This window comes from Rutilus rutilus (assembly GCF_951802725.1).
Source record: "Rutilus rutilus genome assembly, chromosome: 20".
NCBI classification, from domain to species: Eukaryota; Metazoa; Chordata; class Actinopteri; order Cypriniformes; family Leuciscidae; genus Rutilus; species Rutilus rutilus.
Genome location: NC_140225.1, coordinates 35,368,151 through 35,385,730, shown reverse-complemented (window position 1 = coordinate 35,385,730; position 17,580 = coordinate 35,368,151). Strand labels below are relative to the sequence as shown.

Genomic DNA, 17,580 nt, shown 5'->3' with positions numbered 1-17,580 from the left:
GGGCTCAAACTCTGCACACATGAGGGAAGACCAGTGAATATGGGCACAAACTCTGCACACACGAGGGAAAGACCAGTGAGTATGGGCTCAAACTCTGCACACACGAGGGAAAGACCAGTGAGTATGGGCTCAAACTCTGCACACACGAGGGAAAGACCAGTGAGTATGGGCACAAACTCTGCACACACGAGGGAAAGACCAGTGAGTATGGGCTCAAACTCTGCACACACGAGGGAAAGACCAGTGAATATGGGCTCAAACTCTGCACACATGAGGGAAGACCAGTGAATATGGGCACAAACTCTGCACACACGAGGGAAAGACCAGTGAATATGGGCACAAACTCTGCACACACGAGGGAAAGACCAGTGAATATGGGCTCAAACTCTGCACACATGAGGGAAGACCAGTGAATATGGGCACAAACTCTGCACACACGAAGGAAGACCAGTGAATATGGGCTCAAACTCTGCACACATGAGGGAAAGACCAGTGAGTATGGGCTCAAACTCTGCACACACGAGGGAAAGACCAGTGAATATGGGCTCAAACTCTGCACACATGAGGGAAGACCAGTGAATATGGGCACAAACTCTGCACACACGAGGGAAAGACCAGTGAGTATGGGCTCAAACTCTGCACACACGAGGGAAAGACCAGTGAGTATGGGCTCAAACTCTGCACACACGAGGGAAAGACCAGTGAGTATGGGCTCAAACTCTGCACACACGAGGGAAAGACCAGTGAGTATGGGCTCAAACTCTGCACACACGAGGGAAAGACCAGTGAATATGGGCTCAAACTCAGTACTGATCAAAGCATGTGCCTGTGAAGGCCCTGATATACTTCAGGAGAAGATCCTTTTCCTTCTTCGTTAAGGGGTAAAACGAAGATTGAAATACGTAAGCAGCTATATACTGTTATCGAACATTGGACGCCGTCCACGCTGCTAAGAGTGACGGTTAGATGAATATATAATATGTGCTGTGCACTTTCCTCTCAATAACAGAATAAACACAACAAAACTGAGAAAACCACAGACATTTTTTTAATAAAGCATCAGAAAAAAAGCATCATAGCAACGTGGATGTTTGTTTGCATGAGCTCTGCAATTCAGAAATCTAGTAAAGTCATGTAAATAAAACACTTTATACAACAAATTGCTTAAAATCAAGCAGCTTTACTGTATTAAACATGAAAAACAGTGTCAGTGTCTTGTTTAATCAGGAGTACAACTTCAGTTTCTTCTATAAAGCGTCTCTCCAGTGTGTTCATGTTTTTACTCGAGGACGTCAGATCGCAACGGACTCGTGAGGAGAAATGTCAATTCGTTCGTCGATTTCGTTTGAAGTATATTGGATAAAAGATCTCAGATGGGACGAACCCTCTCTCAGCACTGATGCAGATATGAGATGAGCTCCTCCATGAACACAATCACACCATCATGTATCAACAAATGATCATCAGGACTGTGGATCTGGTAAGTAAGTACTTAATCTTTTTCCAGAACCTTCTCCTTCACTGTTCCTTGCCTGTGGAATGATCTACACTATTGCCAAAAGTATTGGGACACCACTCCAAATCATTGAATTCAGGTGTTCAATCACTTCCATGGCCACATAAATCAAGCACTAGGCATGCAGACGCTTCTACACACATCTGTGAAAGAATGGGTCGCTCTCAGGAGCTCAGGGAACTCAAGCGCGGTACCATGATCGGTTGACACCTGTGCAATAAGTCCATTCGCAAAATTTCCTCACTACTAAATGTTCCACGGTCAACTGTTAGTGGTATTATAACAAAGTGAAAGCAATTGGGAACAACAGCCATGAAGTGGTAGGCCACGTAAAATCCCAGAGCGGGTCAGCGCATGCGGAGGCTCACAATGCGCAGAAGTCGCCACCTTTCTGCAGAGTCAACAGCTACAGACCTCCAAACTGCTGTGGCCTTCAGATTAGCTCAAGAGCAATGTGTAGAGTTTCATGGAATGGGTTTCCATGCCTTACTTCAAGTGCAGTGGCGTAAAGCGTGGGATGCAGTGGCGTAAAGCGTGGGATGCAGAGGCGTAAAGCGTGGGATGCAGTGGCGTAAAGCGTGGGATGCAGTGGCGTAAAGCGTGGGATGCAGTGGCGTAAAGCGTGGGATGCAGTGGCGTAAAGCGTGGGATGCAGTGGCGTAAAGCGTGGGGCGCAGTGGCGTAAAGCGTGGGATGCAGTGGCGTAAAGCGTGGGGCGCAGTGGCGTAAAGCGTGGGATGCAGTGGCGTAAAGCGTGGGGTGCAGTGGCGTAAAGCGTGGGATGCAGAGGCGTGAGAGGCGTAAAGCGTGGGATGCAGAGGCGTGAGAGGCGTAAAGCGTGGGATGCAGAGGCGTGAGAGGCGTAAAGCGTGAGATGCAGTGGTGTAAAGCGTGGGATGCAGAGGCGTGAGAGGCGTAAAGCGTGGGATGCAGAGGCGTAAAGCGTGGGATGCAGTGGCGTAAAGCGTGGGATGCAGTGGCGTAAAGCGTGGGATGCAGTGGCGTAAAGCGTGGGATGCAGTGGCGTAAAGCGTGGGATGCAGTGGCGTAAAGCGTGGGATGCAGTGGCGTAAAGCGTGGGATGCAGTGGCGTAAAGCGTGGGGCGCAGTGGCGTAAAGCGTGGGATGCAGTGGCGTAAAGCGTGGGATGCAGTGGCGTAAAGCGTGGGGCGCAGTGGCGTAAAGCGTGGGGTGCAGTGGCGTAAAGCGTGGGATGCAGTGGCGTAAAGCGTGGGATGCAGTGGCGTAAAGCGTGGGATGCAGTGGCGTAAAGCGTGGGATGCAGAGGCGTAAAGCGTGGGATGCAGTGGCGGGATGCAGTGGCGGGATGCAGTGGCGTAAAGCGTGGGATGCAGTGGCGTAAAGCGTGGGATGCAGTGGCGTAAAGCGTGGGATGCAGTGGCGTAAAGCGTGGGATGCAGTGGCGTAAAGCGTGGGATGCAGTGGCGTAAAGCGTGGGATGCAGTGGCGTAAAGCGTGGGATGCAGTGGCGTAAAGCGTGGGATGCAGAGGCGTAAAGCGTGGGATGCAGTGGTGTAAAGCATGGGGCGCAGTGGCGTAAAGCGTGGGATGCAGTGGCGTAAAGCGTGGGATGCAGTGGCGTAAAGCGTGGGATGCAGTGGCGTAAAGCGTGGGATGCAGTGGCGTAAAGCGTGGGATGCAGTGGCGTAAAGCGTGGGATGCAGTGGCGTAAAGCGTGGGGCGCAGTGGCGTAAAGCGTGGGGCGCAGTGGCGTAAAGCGTGGGGTGCAGTGGCGTAAAGCGTGGGGCGCAGTGGCGTAAAGCGTGGGGTGCAGTGGCGTAAAGCGTGGGGCGCAGTGGCGTAAAGCGTGGGGCGCAGTGGCGTAAAGCGTGGGATGCAGTGGCGTAAAGCGTGGGATGCAGTGGCGTAAAGCGTGGGGCGCAGTGGCGTAAAGCGTGGGGCGCAGTGGCGTAAAGCGTGGGGCGCAGTGGCGTAAAGCGTGGGGCGCAGTGGCGTAAAGCGTGGGGTGCAGTGGCGTAAAGGTCCATATTCTCTGGAAGGACGAATCACGCTTCTCTGCCTGGCAATCTGATGGACGAGTCTGGGTTTGGCGGTTGCCAGGAGAACGATACTTGCCTGACTGCATTGTGTTAAGTGTAATGTTTGGGGGAGGGGGGTGATGGTGTGGGGTTGTTTTTTCAGGGCTTGGCCTCTTAGTTCCAGTGAAAGGAACTCTTAATGCTTCAGCAGACCAAGACATTTTGGACAATTTCATGCTCGCAACTTCGTGGGAAGAGTTTGGGGATGTTCCACTTCCAGCATGACTGCGCTCCAGTGCTCAGAGCAGGACCATAAACACATGGATGAGGAGTTTGGTGTGGAGGAACTGGACTCCTGCACAGAGTCCTGACCTCAACCCGATAGGGATGAATTAGAGCGAGACTGAGAGCTTCTCGTCCAACATCAGTGCCGGACCTCACTAAAGCACTGCTAGAAGAATAGGCAAACATTCCCATAAACACACTCCTAAACCTTGTGGAAAGCCTTCCCAGAAGAGTTGAAGCTGTTATAGCGGCAAAGGGTGGAGCAACTCCATATTAAACCCTATGGATCATGAATGGGATGTCATTAAAGTTCTTGTGCATGTAAAGGCAGACGTCCCAAAACTTGTACTGCTCTGAATGATGTCTGACACACTGTATTACTTCAGTGTTTATTGCCTCTTTAAGAGGAATTGCTTGCTGTGTTCCTCAACTGTAAGTCGCATTGGATTAAAGTGTCTGCTAAATGAATAAAGGTAAATGTAATGTGAGAGATTATATTTACTACAGGCATCTTGTTCAAACTTAAAGCAGCTGATGAAAGGTCAAGAGGTCATCACACACACACACACAGATCTCACCTGAAGGGGTGTCCTTCATCAGACTTCTGGACGGCCTGCAGGACTCCCCTGTATACCCTGAAGGAGACGGTGCCGGAGAGCAGAGCGAGAGCGGAGTAGGAGAGAATGCTGATGATGCTGTAGCAGGTGAGGGAGAGGAGGATGAAGAGGCTTGAGCCGAAGACCAGCGCGCTCGACCTCACGTCCCGCCAGCGCAGCAGCTGCAGCACTGAAACACACACACACACACACACACACACACACACACACACACACACACACACGTGAGCTCAGGCTAGGACAGCACCAGGGATGAGCATGGAGGATGGGGTTCATGACGTGTTTAGGATCCACATGCACAAGCTTTCGCTAAACCAGCAGGTTTCCTTCATCTGCATCAACATCTGTTTATTAATCAACTACGGGAAGACGTGACGCCAATCCAAGCTCATGATAAGTGCGTTTCTGAACTCTCACACACTCGTGTTTCTCTGCAGATGTTTCTCTCTACAATTACACTCACAAACCTGTCACGACTGACTGACGGACTTCACCGAACAGAAACGAGCGCGAGTTTATCTTCCGTCAGACATCAGTGGAAAAAACCACTTTATTTGATATAACTGAAGGGATAATTCACGCAAAAACAGGTTATCATTTACAGTGCATTAATAAAGTATTCAGATTTCTTAATTCTTTCACATTTTTTAATTGCAGTATTATGTTTTAAAGTGTTTTGGGGGGTTTTCACCTCAATCTATACATGACGAAGCAAAAAACTGATTTGTGATGACTTAGATTTATTAAAAATAAAAAATTCACAGGGTCAATAAATCTCAAGTGGCCAATGTAGAGTGCTTGGCTATTTTTTGAGGTATTTCCTGAATGAATTAGATTTTACTTGGGTTACCGATTAGGGATGGAACGATTACCGGTTTCACAGTAAACCACGATAAAATGTCCTGACGCTTAGTATTGTAACCCTAACCTTTTACAATTTAACAATCGCGAAAACCGTGTTCGATTATCGTGTTTTTGAACACTTGCGGTAAACCCTGTCCAGGCAGCAGGAGTCTGACGCAGTCCCAGCATGCAATGTTGTTTGTTTGATTTCTTTTAATACGAGAAGAATGGCGTACAGCAGTGACAGCGCTCGGTAGATCCATCATCCCCCATAATCCTCTGCGCCGCGGCTGCAGCTTCTCGGTGACGTCCGATATTGTACATACTATTCTCTGTTATTTTTAACCCCACTAAAGATGTAAAATATTGTAAAGCACCATAAACTTTTCGTGCACTATATTCCAAGACTTCTGAAGCCATTCGATAGCTTAATGTGAGGTACAAATAAATATTTAAGTCGTTAAAGTTAATTGAAAACTTTTGTTGAGCATCAGACTTTTCACCAGTGACAGAAAATCGTATTTTTAAGAATCACTTAGAAGCACAACATTTACATGTCTTAATTGTGTTGATCGCTCACTGGTGTGTTATGACGCTTTTCCATTACCAGTACCAGCTCTTCTCGACTCGCCTCAGCTCGCTTTTCGCTCCGTTTTCCATTGCAGATAGTACCTCCACAATAGTACCTGGTCGTCATAGCGACGCCGCAGGAAACTGCCGTGACTTAATCTTTTACACGAGACGCGCGAGACACACCCGCTACCCACACACACAGGACAATGGAGGAAATCGAGTGTATGCTGTTTTTGGATGTTTTTGTTTTTGCTGTTTTTTATTCAGGATACTGCGTCTGGCGCGTGCAATGATGACGCAGTGAATAGTGACGATTCTCTCTGACCAATCAGCAGTCTGCCATGATTTCACGTCACATTTTAGTATCGCCTCAGCTCGCCTCAGCCCGCTTAGAACCTCGCCGGAGGTGGTACGAAAAAAAGTACCTGGAAGCAGGTACAGGTACAACTTTTACACAGTGGAAAACCAAACAGAGCCGAGCCGAGGCGAGCTGGTACTGTGTAGTGGAAAAGCGCCATTAGAGTCACTGCACTGATATATGTGTGAGAGACAACATTATAAATACAGTATATCTAGATGTAAACCCAGAGGATCACTTGTATTATCGCCAGCACTATCTCTCTCTATGGTAAAACACAGTATGACTTTCTATAAAGCCGCTATGACAGCATGTGTATAAGCACTATAGACTCGGGATGTGCGCTACGACTAACTTAACCGTTTAAATGAGAATTTTGAAACCGACTAGTCGACTAGTCTAACCCCATCTAAATCTAGCAAATCTAGGTCTTTGTCTTCCCAGCTACATCAATATTCATGATCATTCACGCCCTCCCCACATACAGCTTTCTGACACAAAACATGTCTTACAAATTTTAAATCAATATATTGATTTGTTGAGTGACCAGGATGATTTTGACCTCTGACCCCAGAGGGTTAAGCAAAGTTAGCCATTATAGACATGTTTACTGAAATTAGCTGAATCAATAAGCAGCACAGGACCAATACGTTTAAACCTAATAGCCTTTTATAAACGGATTTCCTTAAATAAATGTTAGTCCACACAAGTCAGCAGATTAAGGTATTGTTGTTTGTTAATAGGTTTGAACGCGCTTCATCAATCCGTACACATGACGGGCGGCAAACCGCAAGAAAAGCCTGACCTGTACTGACAAATATACACTATTTCTTATTGTTAGGAATGGATGTTGATATAGCAACTGTTCAAGTGTCAAGTTTCATTCATAATGTTTCTCCTTTAATCCAATATAAAATTTCATACCGTATTGTCCCTCATTGCCGGTAGTATAGCAAGCTTAATTGTTATACTAGTTTGACATGACACAGAAGAAAACGGTAAGTTGTGTGCCAGCTCCCTCACCGCGCGCATCTCCTGAAGCCGCCGCGAGTTATGGCGAACGCATGCAAAATATGAGGGAAAATTAAATGATTTTGTTTTGCTGCAGATATAGACTTTTCAAAATAATATATTTCAATATGTAACATTAACATGATGGCAATTTAAACATAGCCTTTGTAAAAATATAAAGCAAAACATTCAAATGTGCCAATTTTTTTGAAACAATAAACTAGTGGACTAGCAGTAGCGCTATCTTTCAATCGACTAGTCTGGCGAATCCCTACTGTAGACTCTCACATGACTTGACCGTGACACTATAATGCCTCTTGTGAGCAACCATATACACACTATGGTGTATGAATATAGTACTTAAACTGTCTGATTCCATTACTGAACCACTGGGATGCTTCATGGTACCATAGTCATAGCGCTTCAACGTCTCCTGCTATTTAAGACCGGTTTAAAAAGCATTTTGCACATTGACAGTCATTCTAGTCCACCTTATTTTGCAAGCAGCAAATCATTAAACAACTACTACTTTTGCCCCACCGCACCCAGAACCTTTGGCCAGATTATCAGCATGAGCTCTGATTCATCCTCTATGAGCAAAGGTTGCGTTGGGAACAACAGCCCGTTCAGCTAGAGGATCTGGATTCATTAAACACAGAGTAACTCCATCATCGCCACAGTCGAGCTCCACACGTCTGCAAACATCAACAGCAGGACTTACTTCTACCGGACTGCCTTCAACATTCAAGCCTTACAACTCCACAACACGTGCGCTACAGAGAGTTTAGTATGAGGAAAGTGTTGTACCCGTGTGTTTCCAGTCTGAGGAGGGCTGTTGGTCCGCCAGGTCCATGTCTGCAGTGTGTGTGTGTGTGTGAGTGTGTGTGTGTGTGTGTGTGTGTGAGACTGAGACTGAGGGATATCAGCGCTGAGAGGAGGCGTGAGGTTATAGAGGCGGGTCTGTGTGTGTGTGTGTGAGAGTGTGTGTGTGTGTGTGTGTGTGAGTGAGTGAGTGTGTGTGAGAGTGTGTGAGTGAGAGAGAGTGTGTGTGTGTGAGACTGAGACTGAGGGATATCAGCGCTGAGAGGAGGCGTGAGGTTATAGAGGCGGGTCTGTGTGTGTGTGTGTGTGAGTGAGTGAGTGTGAGAGTGTGTGTGAGAGTGTGTGTGTGTGAGACTGAGACTGAGGGATATCAGCGCTGAGAGGAGGCGTGAGGTTATAGAGGCGGGTCTGTGTGTGTGTGTGTGTGTGTGTGTGTGTGTGTGTGTGTGTGTGAGTGAGAGTGAGTGAGTGTGAGAGTGTGTGTGACTGAGACTGAGACATATCAGCGCTGAGAGGGGGGTGGAGCTGGAAGAGGAGGAGGGGAAACCAGTCTCCTACACACACACACACACACACACGATGTATGAACCGAGATTCACCAGCACTGAACGCTCTCCACTTGTAATATTGTAGATAGTGACAAGCCAACCGCAGAGGAACGAGAGCAACCGTGACATTCGCGCGTTTTCCATTTTCATAAGGCTCTTCTGATTATGCACTTCGTGAAGGTGTATTGAATGTTAAATAAGTTAAAAATGATAATAAGACTATGTTTAGCATGGCGATTTGTACAGAGGCTCCGTAGATCTGCACTCAAGCATAAACAGAGATCGACTGGGCGCGTGCGATTCCCTGTGTCTGTCTTTGAGGACAAGTCATGTATTCCAAACTCCTTCACCGTAACAGAGTCTCTCACTGCGGGTCAAGGCATAAAGTCCAGTCTGATGTCAGAGAGACTGATGAGCAGTTTCAGCGCTCTGTAAACACACCCGACGCTCTGTGACCTCTGACCTGCACTGCTTCATCACTGCTGAGCTTACACTGCAAATACACATTCTTCTAGAAAACAGTCCTAATCCCAAGCAAGTAGGCAATCACATACTGGTAGACTGAGCCGAAGTGGAGCAAGAAGCTGGCGGGACGCACACTGGATGCAGTCCAGACTACAGAAGTCTATAAAAACATTTATTATTTTATGGATTACATCGTGCAAAAATTGCAAAGTGAATTAAAAACAATTGGACATGAGCAAACGCTTCAGCACATTGCTATCTTCAGTGCTTCATCTTACAAATCTGAATATATATTTTTCAGAATAGGGATCAAAGCAAGTTGTTCCACAGTGAGCGAATCAAACAGAAAGGTGATCATGCAAACGAACTCAATGCCGTGCCGAGGGTGAGATGCATGAGAGAGGAGGGGAAGAGGACAACACACACATGATGACCGCACACAGACAGAACACGATGGGTACATGAAGGGTCCAGTGAAGGGAACAGGTTGTGATGACACTGATGACGGTCCGTGAGGGATTTACCTGCCGCTGCGCTTGGATCTGACATCGGGAGTCCTTCAGCTTCAGCTTTCCTCTTCCCGGATCCAGGTTTATCCCCTGGAGGACGGCTTACTGGAGTTGGGGAAAGTTCTTGTGAATCAGATTCCAGGCCTGCCTTTCCTCTCCCAGCGGAGGATTTGTCTGACTCCAGGGTGGGAAGATGGTAGGAGATCTGATCTTCCTCTTCAGCTACAGACTCCAGTTCAGGAGATCTGTCTTCATCCGGTTCTGATGCCGGTTTCACGAACGTCAGGCTATCCTGCATCTCCAGAAAGTCCTCGGCAGCTCCTCGCGTCGGCCTCTCGATGAACTCGAACTCTTCAGAGGACGGCTCGGGCTCGGACGCCTCGTCTCGGCGCTCCTGCTCCGCGGAGAAGCTCGAGGGTTTCTGGGTCACCGCGTCCAACACCGGGGAGAAGGAGTCCGCAGAAGGGCTCTCAGAATCCCACTGTTCCTGAGCCTTTCCCAATGGGAAGTTCAGACAATCAAATTTGTGCGCCATTTGAACAGAAGTCTGGCTCAACACCTCAACCTTGTCATTCAGAAGACTATCACTTTTTGGAGGCACGTCCGTCTCTTTCACGAGATCGAAAGCTGCAAAACTCTGCTCTGAGTTGTTGTGTTTTCCCAGCTTGGCCTTCTCTGCGGCCGCTCTCGCCTCCGTGACCTCGGCCATCTCCTTCAGGAGCAGGATCTTGGAGTCCAGACTGTCAGCAGACGCAGAGAACGGGGATTTGGGGGAATCGGTCCCTCTCCTATGAGCCGGGCTGAACTCAGGGCTTCCTTCTGATGAGCCAGAGTCCACTTTTTCAGGGTTCATCGGAGAAGATTTCAAAATATCTGGGAGAGACATCGGCCGGTCATCGGATGCCATGTTGACATCGGAAGCATACGAAAGGGAAAGCTCTTGTTTGGTTTCTCTTGACTCTGGCTGCGCATGAGCTTCTTCTCCATCATACGCATCCTGGACCAGGTCTGGAGACGGACTATCGGCCGGCGTGTCCCCGAGACTGTCGTTCAGAGGGGAAAACGCCTGAAAGGGACTCTTCTTCGTTTCAAACATGAAGTCGTCATCTGACTGGCTTAGCACATCCGGGTCTACTCCTGCTGAGTCCTTGTGTCCCAGTGAATCCATAGTAAGGTTAGTGGAGGCCTGTGAAGCTACGGACGGAGAATCCCAGCAGTCTGCGGGATGAGAACGAGACATGAACCGCGGTTAGCTGGAGTCTGGCCCTGTGGACGATCCTGTGAGGATTTCTCAATCTTCAAGCTAACCCCCCTCATGGCTATTGGAGATACAACACTTCAGACTTTGATTTCCAAGAGTTTGTCCTTCAATGAAAGCATCCACCTTTCTCTCTAAAATCAGGTGGTCATGCAATTAATACATATCTGCTCTGAAAAAATGCAATATATGAGGATGTTAACAGAGTTTTGCTGTAAAGATGAACTGATGGAGACTTGTAGGAGACCAAGCGTCTCGCTATTCAGAGGCTTGTGAAAGTCAGAAGAGAGTGCTTAAGCAGACACAGAGCAAAATGGCACAAATCAAGACTAACGTCAATCATTTCACCTGTTCCAGGACACATTCTGTGAAGACTGAGGCTGCATTAGGGCTATCAATAGTGCCAGTGTTTGCATACCAATCATTGAAATAAAAATAAAAAATGACAGAAAATTATCTTATTTATTATCTTATTTTCTGTGCTACTTTATTTGGTACATGGGTGCCGCAATTACTAATGGTATTTAGAGAAGGCTTGCCTCATGAATGTCAGTTCATGTAAGTCATACTGATATATGTGCAGTCACATGTTCTAATGTTCACAAGCTGCTCGCACACACACAGAATCTTCATAACGTTCCCAGGGATGAGATCTGACCGAACCTGGAAGTGCTCACAGGCTCAAAGGAAAACTCAATTTAAATTAATTGTTTAATATTTACACAAGCATTTTAAATAAGTTGGGTTAAAAGATAGAATATGTTTAATGGCATTTAAGTTTATGTGGTGGTGTTAAAAGGACTGAAAATCAGAAACTTCACTGGTATGTGTACGGATTACTGGCATCATGACAGCCCTAGTCCAGATCAGTGGAAATCAGGCATGTCTGTCACACTTTGACTTTCAACTCAGTAGTTAACTTCCACGATGTTAAATTTATATCAGGTCAAACGTCACCGTAAATGCAAGCACTAAACAAATGGAAAGATGAAAACAACATAAGCATTACTAAAGAAGAAACGTACCTGATGGAAACTGAGGCTGGAAGAGCGCAGGAGTGACGCCAGGAGCAGGAGGAGGTTCGGGATCATCTGGAAAACAACAACATGGAGGCGCTTCACTCACTAAAGCCCGGGTCGGAGAGCAAGAGATTTATAGGAGGAGAAGAGATCATTTAAAGTCCCCCTGTGGTGAAAATCCAGCTTTTAATGTAGTTTATGTGTCTATGTGGTGTTTTTAATCTGCTTTAAGACAAAGCATGTGTAAGTTCATAAGTCGACACCATTGCTGAGTATTTCCTCCTTAAAACTGCAGTGAACCAAAGACAGTCTCAAACACACGCTTTGAAATCGCTGGTGTTTCTGACGTCACAAACTACCTTGTAACCAATCAGATCAACGTGTGATCGTCAACCAGTGGATCTCTGAGCTGAGTGAGTGAGTGAGTGGAGGCGGGGCTCATTTGCATATTCATAGAACCGTGCATACTAAATGAGGCGAGGGAGTTAGTCAACATTCAAGCTATTTTAAGACATGAAGAAAAGAAAAAACATTATATGTAATTTTGGTGATCAAAGATGAGGTTTAAGGGATAAAATTATTGGCTACAGGGGGATTTTAAACATTTATATGTGCTAGTCAGCTATGTGTTCCAGCCATTAGCATCAGAAAATATTAGCATTTTCTCTCAAAAAATGACAATCCCAGGCTAAGAAACCCATGTTTACGAGACAAAGGCCAGGGTCACGTGCTAATCAGGAGCCGCTTCTGCTGTAGACATTAACAACTATTCATTATGCTAAAAAATGTATCAATACAATGGCATTTTTCCCAGAGTGAAATATGAGAAATACTTTGGTGCATAGGTTATTCTGCAGCTTGTAAATATATAAACAATAAAATAAGCAATAACATTATTGCTAACGCCGCATAGAAAGCTGCTGCTTATTTTATTGTTAGAGTCACACAATCCAAAGGTTATTCAACCACACCTGAACAATAACACTGACATTCTTCTGATCAAGCATGTAATCAAGTTTGACTATCTGTGATTATTGCACCGCTGTTCCTGTTGCGTATGAGAGACATCAGAAGCGCTGGTCTGGGCCGTCCTCCAGCTCGGCTATAGACCGCGAGAGCTTCGAGAACATGTGTTTACTCCCGGATCATCAATACTGTTGCTCATCTCAGTAAACTCACATCTGCATTTAACTCTAACTCACTGCATTTCCAAGAGATTATTGGTAACTGCGCTTCTTAGTAAAACAGTAATATTGTGATGTTCTCGGTTTCCATAGCTCTCTTGGGTTGGTCTGGAGCTCTGGATCAGATAAGATAACAGAAGCACAGCGTCACTCAACACTCACTTAACATTGTTCCACTCACATGAAGACGACTCAGTCTTTATTTAGACTATTGCTGTCCTAAATAGCACACGCTGAGAGATGACAGCCCAGAACAGAGGATCAGCACACAAGCAAACTCCTGTTGGTCCAGGAGAGTCCACACACACACACTTCAGGAGAGTCCATACACACACACTTCAGAAGAGTCCACACACACACACACACACACACTTCAGGAGAGTCCACACACACACACACACACACACTTCAGGAGAGTCCACACACACACACACACACACACTTCAGGAGAGTCCACACACACACACACACACACACACACACTTCAGGAGAGTCCACACACACACACTTCAGAAGAGTCCACACACACTTCAGGAGAGTCCTCACACACACACTTCAGAAGAGTCCACACACACACACACACACACACACACACACTTCAGGAGAGTCCACACACACACACACTTCAGAAGAGTCCACACACACTTCAGGAGAGTCCTCACACACACACTTCAGAAGAGTCCACACACACACACACACACACACACACACACACACACACACACACACACACACACACTTCAGGAGAGTCCACACACACACACTTCAGAAGAGTCCACACACACACACACACTTCAGGAGAGTCCTCACACACACACTTCAGAAGAGTCCACACACACACACACACACACACACACACACACACACACACACACACACACACACACACACACACACACACACACACACACACACACACACACACACACACACACACACACACTTCAGGAGAGTCCACACACACACACACTTCAGAAGAGTCCACACACACACACACACACACACACACACACACACACACACACACACACACACACACACTTCAGGAGAGTCCACACACACACACACACACACTTCAGGAGAGTCCACACACACACACTTCAGAAGAGTCCACACACACACACACACACACACACACACACACACACACACACACACACTTCAGGAGTCTCCACACACACACTTCAGGAGAGTCCACACACACTTCAGGAGAGTCCACACACACACACACACACACACACACACACACACACACACACACACTTCAGGAGTCTCCACACACACACTTCAGGAGTCTCCACACACACACTTCAGGAGAGTCCACACACACACACTTCAGGAGTCCACACACACACACTTCAGGAGAGTCCACACACACACTTCAGGAGTCCACACACACACTTCAGGAGTCCACACACACACTTCAGCCTCTACGGGGAAAGCAGGGAGAGTGTTCCTAACACAGGTCTGAGATCTGCTACTCTGCTTTTCTTTGCAGAGCAAAATGTGTTTTCCTCAGTATGAACAAGTGACGCACCAAAATGAATATTCTGGGCCGAAACCGAAAACTCAGGAGAACTAAACTGAGTTTAGAAGGATAGTTCACCCCAAGTGTAAAACTCTGTCATTTACTCACTCCCATGTTGTTCCAAACCCTGAACACTTTAGTTCATCTTCCAAACAAAAATAAAGATCGTTTTCATGAAATCTGAGAGATTGTGTGTCCCTTCATTGACAGCTACGCAACTACCACTTTGACTTTTCAAAACATTCATATAGATATCGTAAAACTAATCCATATGAATTGATCTGTTTAATCCTAATTTCCTGAAAAGACTCAATCACTTTATATGATGACCAGATTGAATTTAGGCTTTTATACACATATAAACATTGATCAGCGAACATAGGCTGAAGCTCAACCAAACCTGTTAGATGCGTGAGAACCTCTTCCTGAAGCTCAAACGTGCGGCGTTACACGAGAATGAATCTCATCATAGTTCACCGTATAAAGAGTCTCTTTAGCAAATTTGGACTAAACCGCTCAATACACATGGACTAGTTTAATGATCTCTTTATCAACTTTTTGAAGCGTCAAAGTGTCAATGGAGAAAAGTCTCAGATTTCATCAAAAAGATTTTCATTTGAGTTTGGAAGATGGACAAAAGTCTTACGGGTTTGGAACGACACGAGAGGGAGTAAATGATGACGATTTTCATTTCTGGGTGAACTATCCCTTTAATGCATCATCTATCTCAGTGCTTCCTCTGAAATATCCCCGAAACTGCCCATTCTGGACATCTTCCTCATCTAAAACACCTGCTTCAACTCAGCACATTATCCAGACTGCAAGAGCTGAGCTGGGTGAGGAGGGAGAGGTCCGAAATATGCAGTACTGAGGACATACACACATATACACACACGTACATATATGTGTGTGTGTGTGTGTGTGTATGTGTTTTGAATGCGTTTTATATATATATATATATATGGGAGATTCTTAGACTATGAGCACTTTTATGTACTTTGGTCATATTTGTAAAATACATATAATTTTGGACAAATTCCTCTTTCTTTTTCAAACTAACAATAAAACCTCCTTAAAAACTTTTTACTACCTTTCTATTATGATTTTTTCATACTTTCCAACCTCCTAATAGGTGTCAAAATCACTGTTTTCTCCTTGTCGCACACCCAGGCTTTTTAACTGCAACAATGAAAATACAGTTTAAAAATATGACATTTCTGGTAACTATTAATATACCTAAATTAAGCACTAGTAAAATAATTAAAATACATTATAGTATTTAATGTGAGACCACCATCAATATTACTTTTTATGCAAAATATAGCTGTCGCCCAGTATTGGTGTCATTTCCACCACATCACGGCCAGATGAAAACGCTAAATTATCCAAATTGACAGAGTGTGTTAAAGATATAAAAGATTGGATGACGCGTAATTTTCTTTTATTAAATCCAGACAAGACAGAGGTACTAATCATCGGCTCAAAAAACCGCCCACAAAACCTCTCGCAATACAACTTTAATATAGTAGGATGTCCTGTTACTTCATCCTCTACAGTAAAAGACCTGGGTGTTATACTCGACTGCAACCTGTCTTTCAAAAATCATATTTCATATGTTACAAAAACTGCCTTTTTCCACCTTAGAAACATTGCTAAGCTACGTAATATGCTATCAGTTTCTGATGCAGAAAAGTTAGTTCATGCATTCATGACCTCGAGACTAGATTACTGTAATGCTTTATTAGCCGGTTGTCCTGCATCCTCAATTAACAAGCTACAGTTAGTCCAAAATGCCGCCGCTAGAGTTCTTACTAGATCAAGAAAATATGATCATATAACACAGATTTTATCATCACTGCATTGGTTACCTATAAAGTTCCGTATTAATTACAAGGTATTGCTACTGACTTATAAAGCCCTAAACGGCTTAGCTCCAGTCTATTTAACGGATCTTCTATCGCCCTATAATCCATCGCGCTCTTTAAGATCACTAAATTCAAGGCTTTTGGTCATACCTAGGATATCCAGAACCACCAAAGGAGGGAGAGCATTTTCACATTTAGCTCCAAAACTCTGGAATAGCCTTCCTGATACTGTTCGTTGCTCAGACTCGCTCTCCCAGTTTAAAACTAGATTAAAGTCGCATCTCTTCAGCCAGGCATTCATATAATATTTTTAATCTTACAGTTCAAATTACAATCCGGCCTCTAGTTAATAAACGCCAGAGGAGAACTGGCCCCCGACTGAGCCTGGGTTCTCCCAAGGTTTTTTTTTCTCCATTAGGTCACTTGATGGAGTTTTTCTTGATGGAGTTTTTCTTGATGGAGTTTTTCTTGATGGAGTACATGTTGGACATGGAGGCAATTTTACATTTTCATCAAGAACAAAATAAGAAAAATCAAGGTAAATATTGCTTGATCAGTTCATATATTTATTCTACGTCATTTCCAAACATGCTGTACCTTCAAGGGTGTTTTTAAAAAGTAAAAAAAAAATTAAGTTACATAAGAGTATTTTGCATACAAGAAATGCTACGTATTAATTCGAAGCTAATCAGTGAAGCTATCTTCCATTTTCTCACAAAAAACTACACAAATGTCATTTCCAGCACACTGCCCTCTGAGGTGGAAATGACATTTATGGTTACAAAGTACAATTGATATGGATTGCAAGAGTAGATTTGTGTTTTATATTATAATATTATAATAAATTACAATACTTTATTTATATTTATATTATAATATTATTTCTAAATTATACTTTTATGTTATTTGATTTCATTTAGATGAATGAAAATTCAATTTTGTTGCATCATTTATTGCTTATATTTTTGCCTTGCCATCAGTTGTGTCAGTTATGTACAGTATGCACTGTAACCGTTCATCAGTTGTGTCAGTTATGTACAGTATGCACTGTAACCGTTCATCAGTCGTGTCAGTTATGTACAGTATGCACTGTAACCGTTCATCAGTCGTGTCAGTTATGTACAGTATGCACTGTAACCGTTCATCAGTCGTGTCAGTTATGTACAGTATGCACTGTAA

At 44.9% G+C, this 17,580-nt stretch overlaps 1 protein-coding gene across 2 annotated transcripts in view; it reads right to left on the bottom strand.

Annotated features, from left to right (window-relative positions):
* rtn4b (reticulon 4b) overlaps window positions 1–17,580 on the bottom strand; it is a 34,964-nt gene that overhangs the window by 12,727 nt on the left and 4,657 nt on the right. For both annotated transcript variants that reach the window (XM_084391759.1, XM_084391760.1), the window contains 3 exons: window positions 11,831–11,896; window positions 9,563–10,765; window positions 4,380–4,587 (listed from right to left, as the gene is read on the bottom strand). In XM_084391759.1, coding sequence (XP_084247885.1) covers window positions 4,380–4,587; window positions 9,563–10,765; window positions 11,831–11,896 — 1,477 coding nt within the window. The remainder of the gene's footprint in view (window positions 1–4,379; window positions 4,588–9,562; window positions 10,766–11,830; window positions 11,897–17,580) is intronic.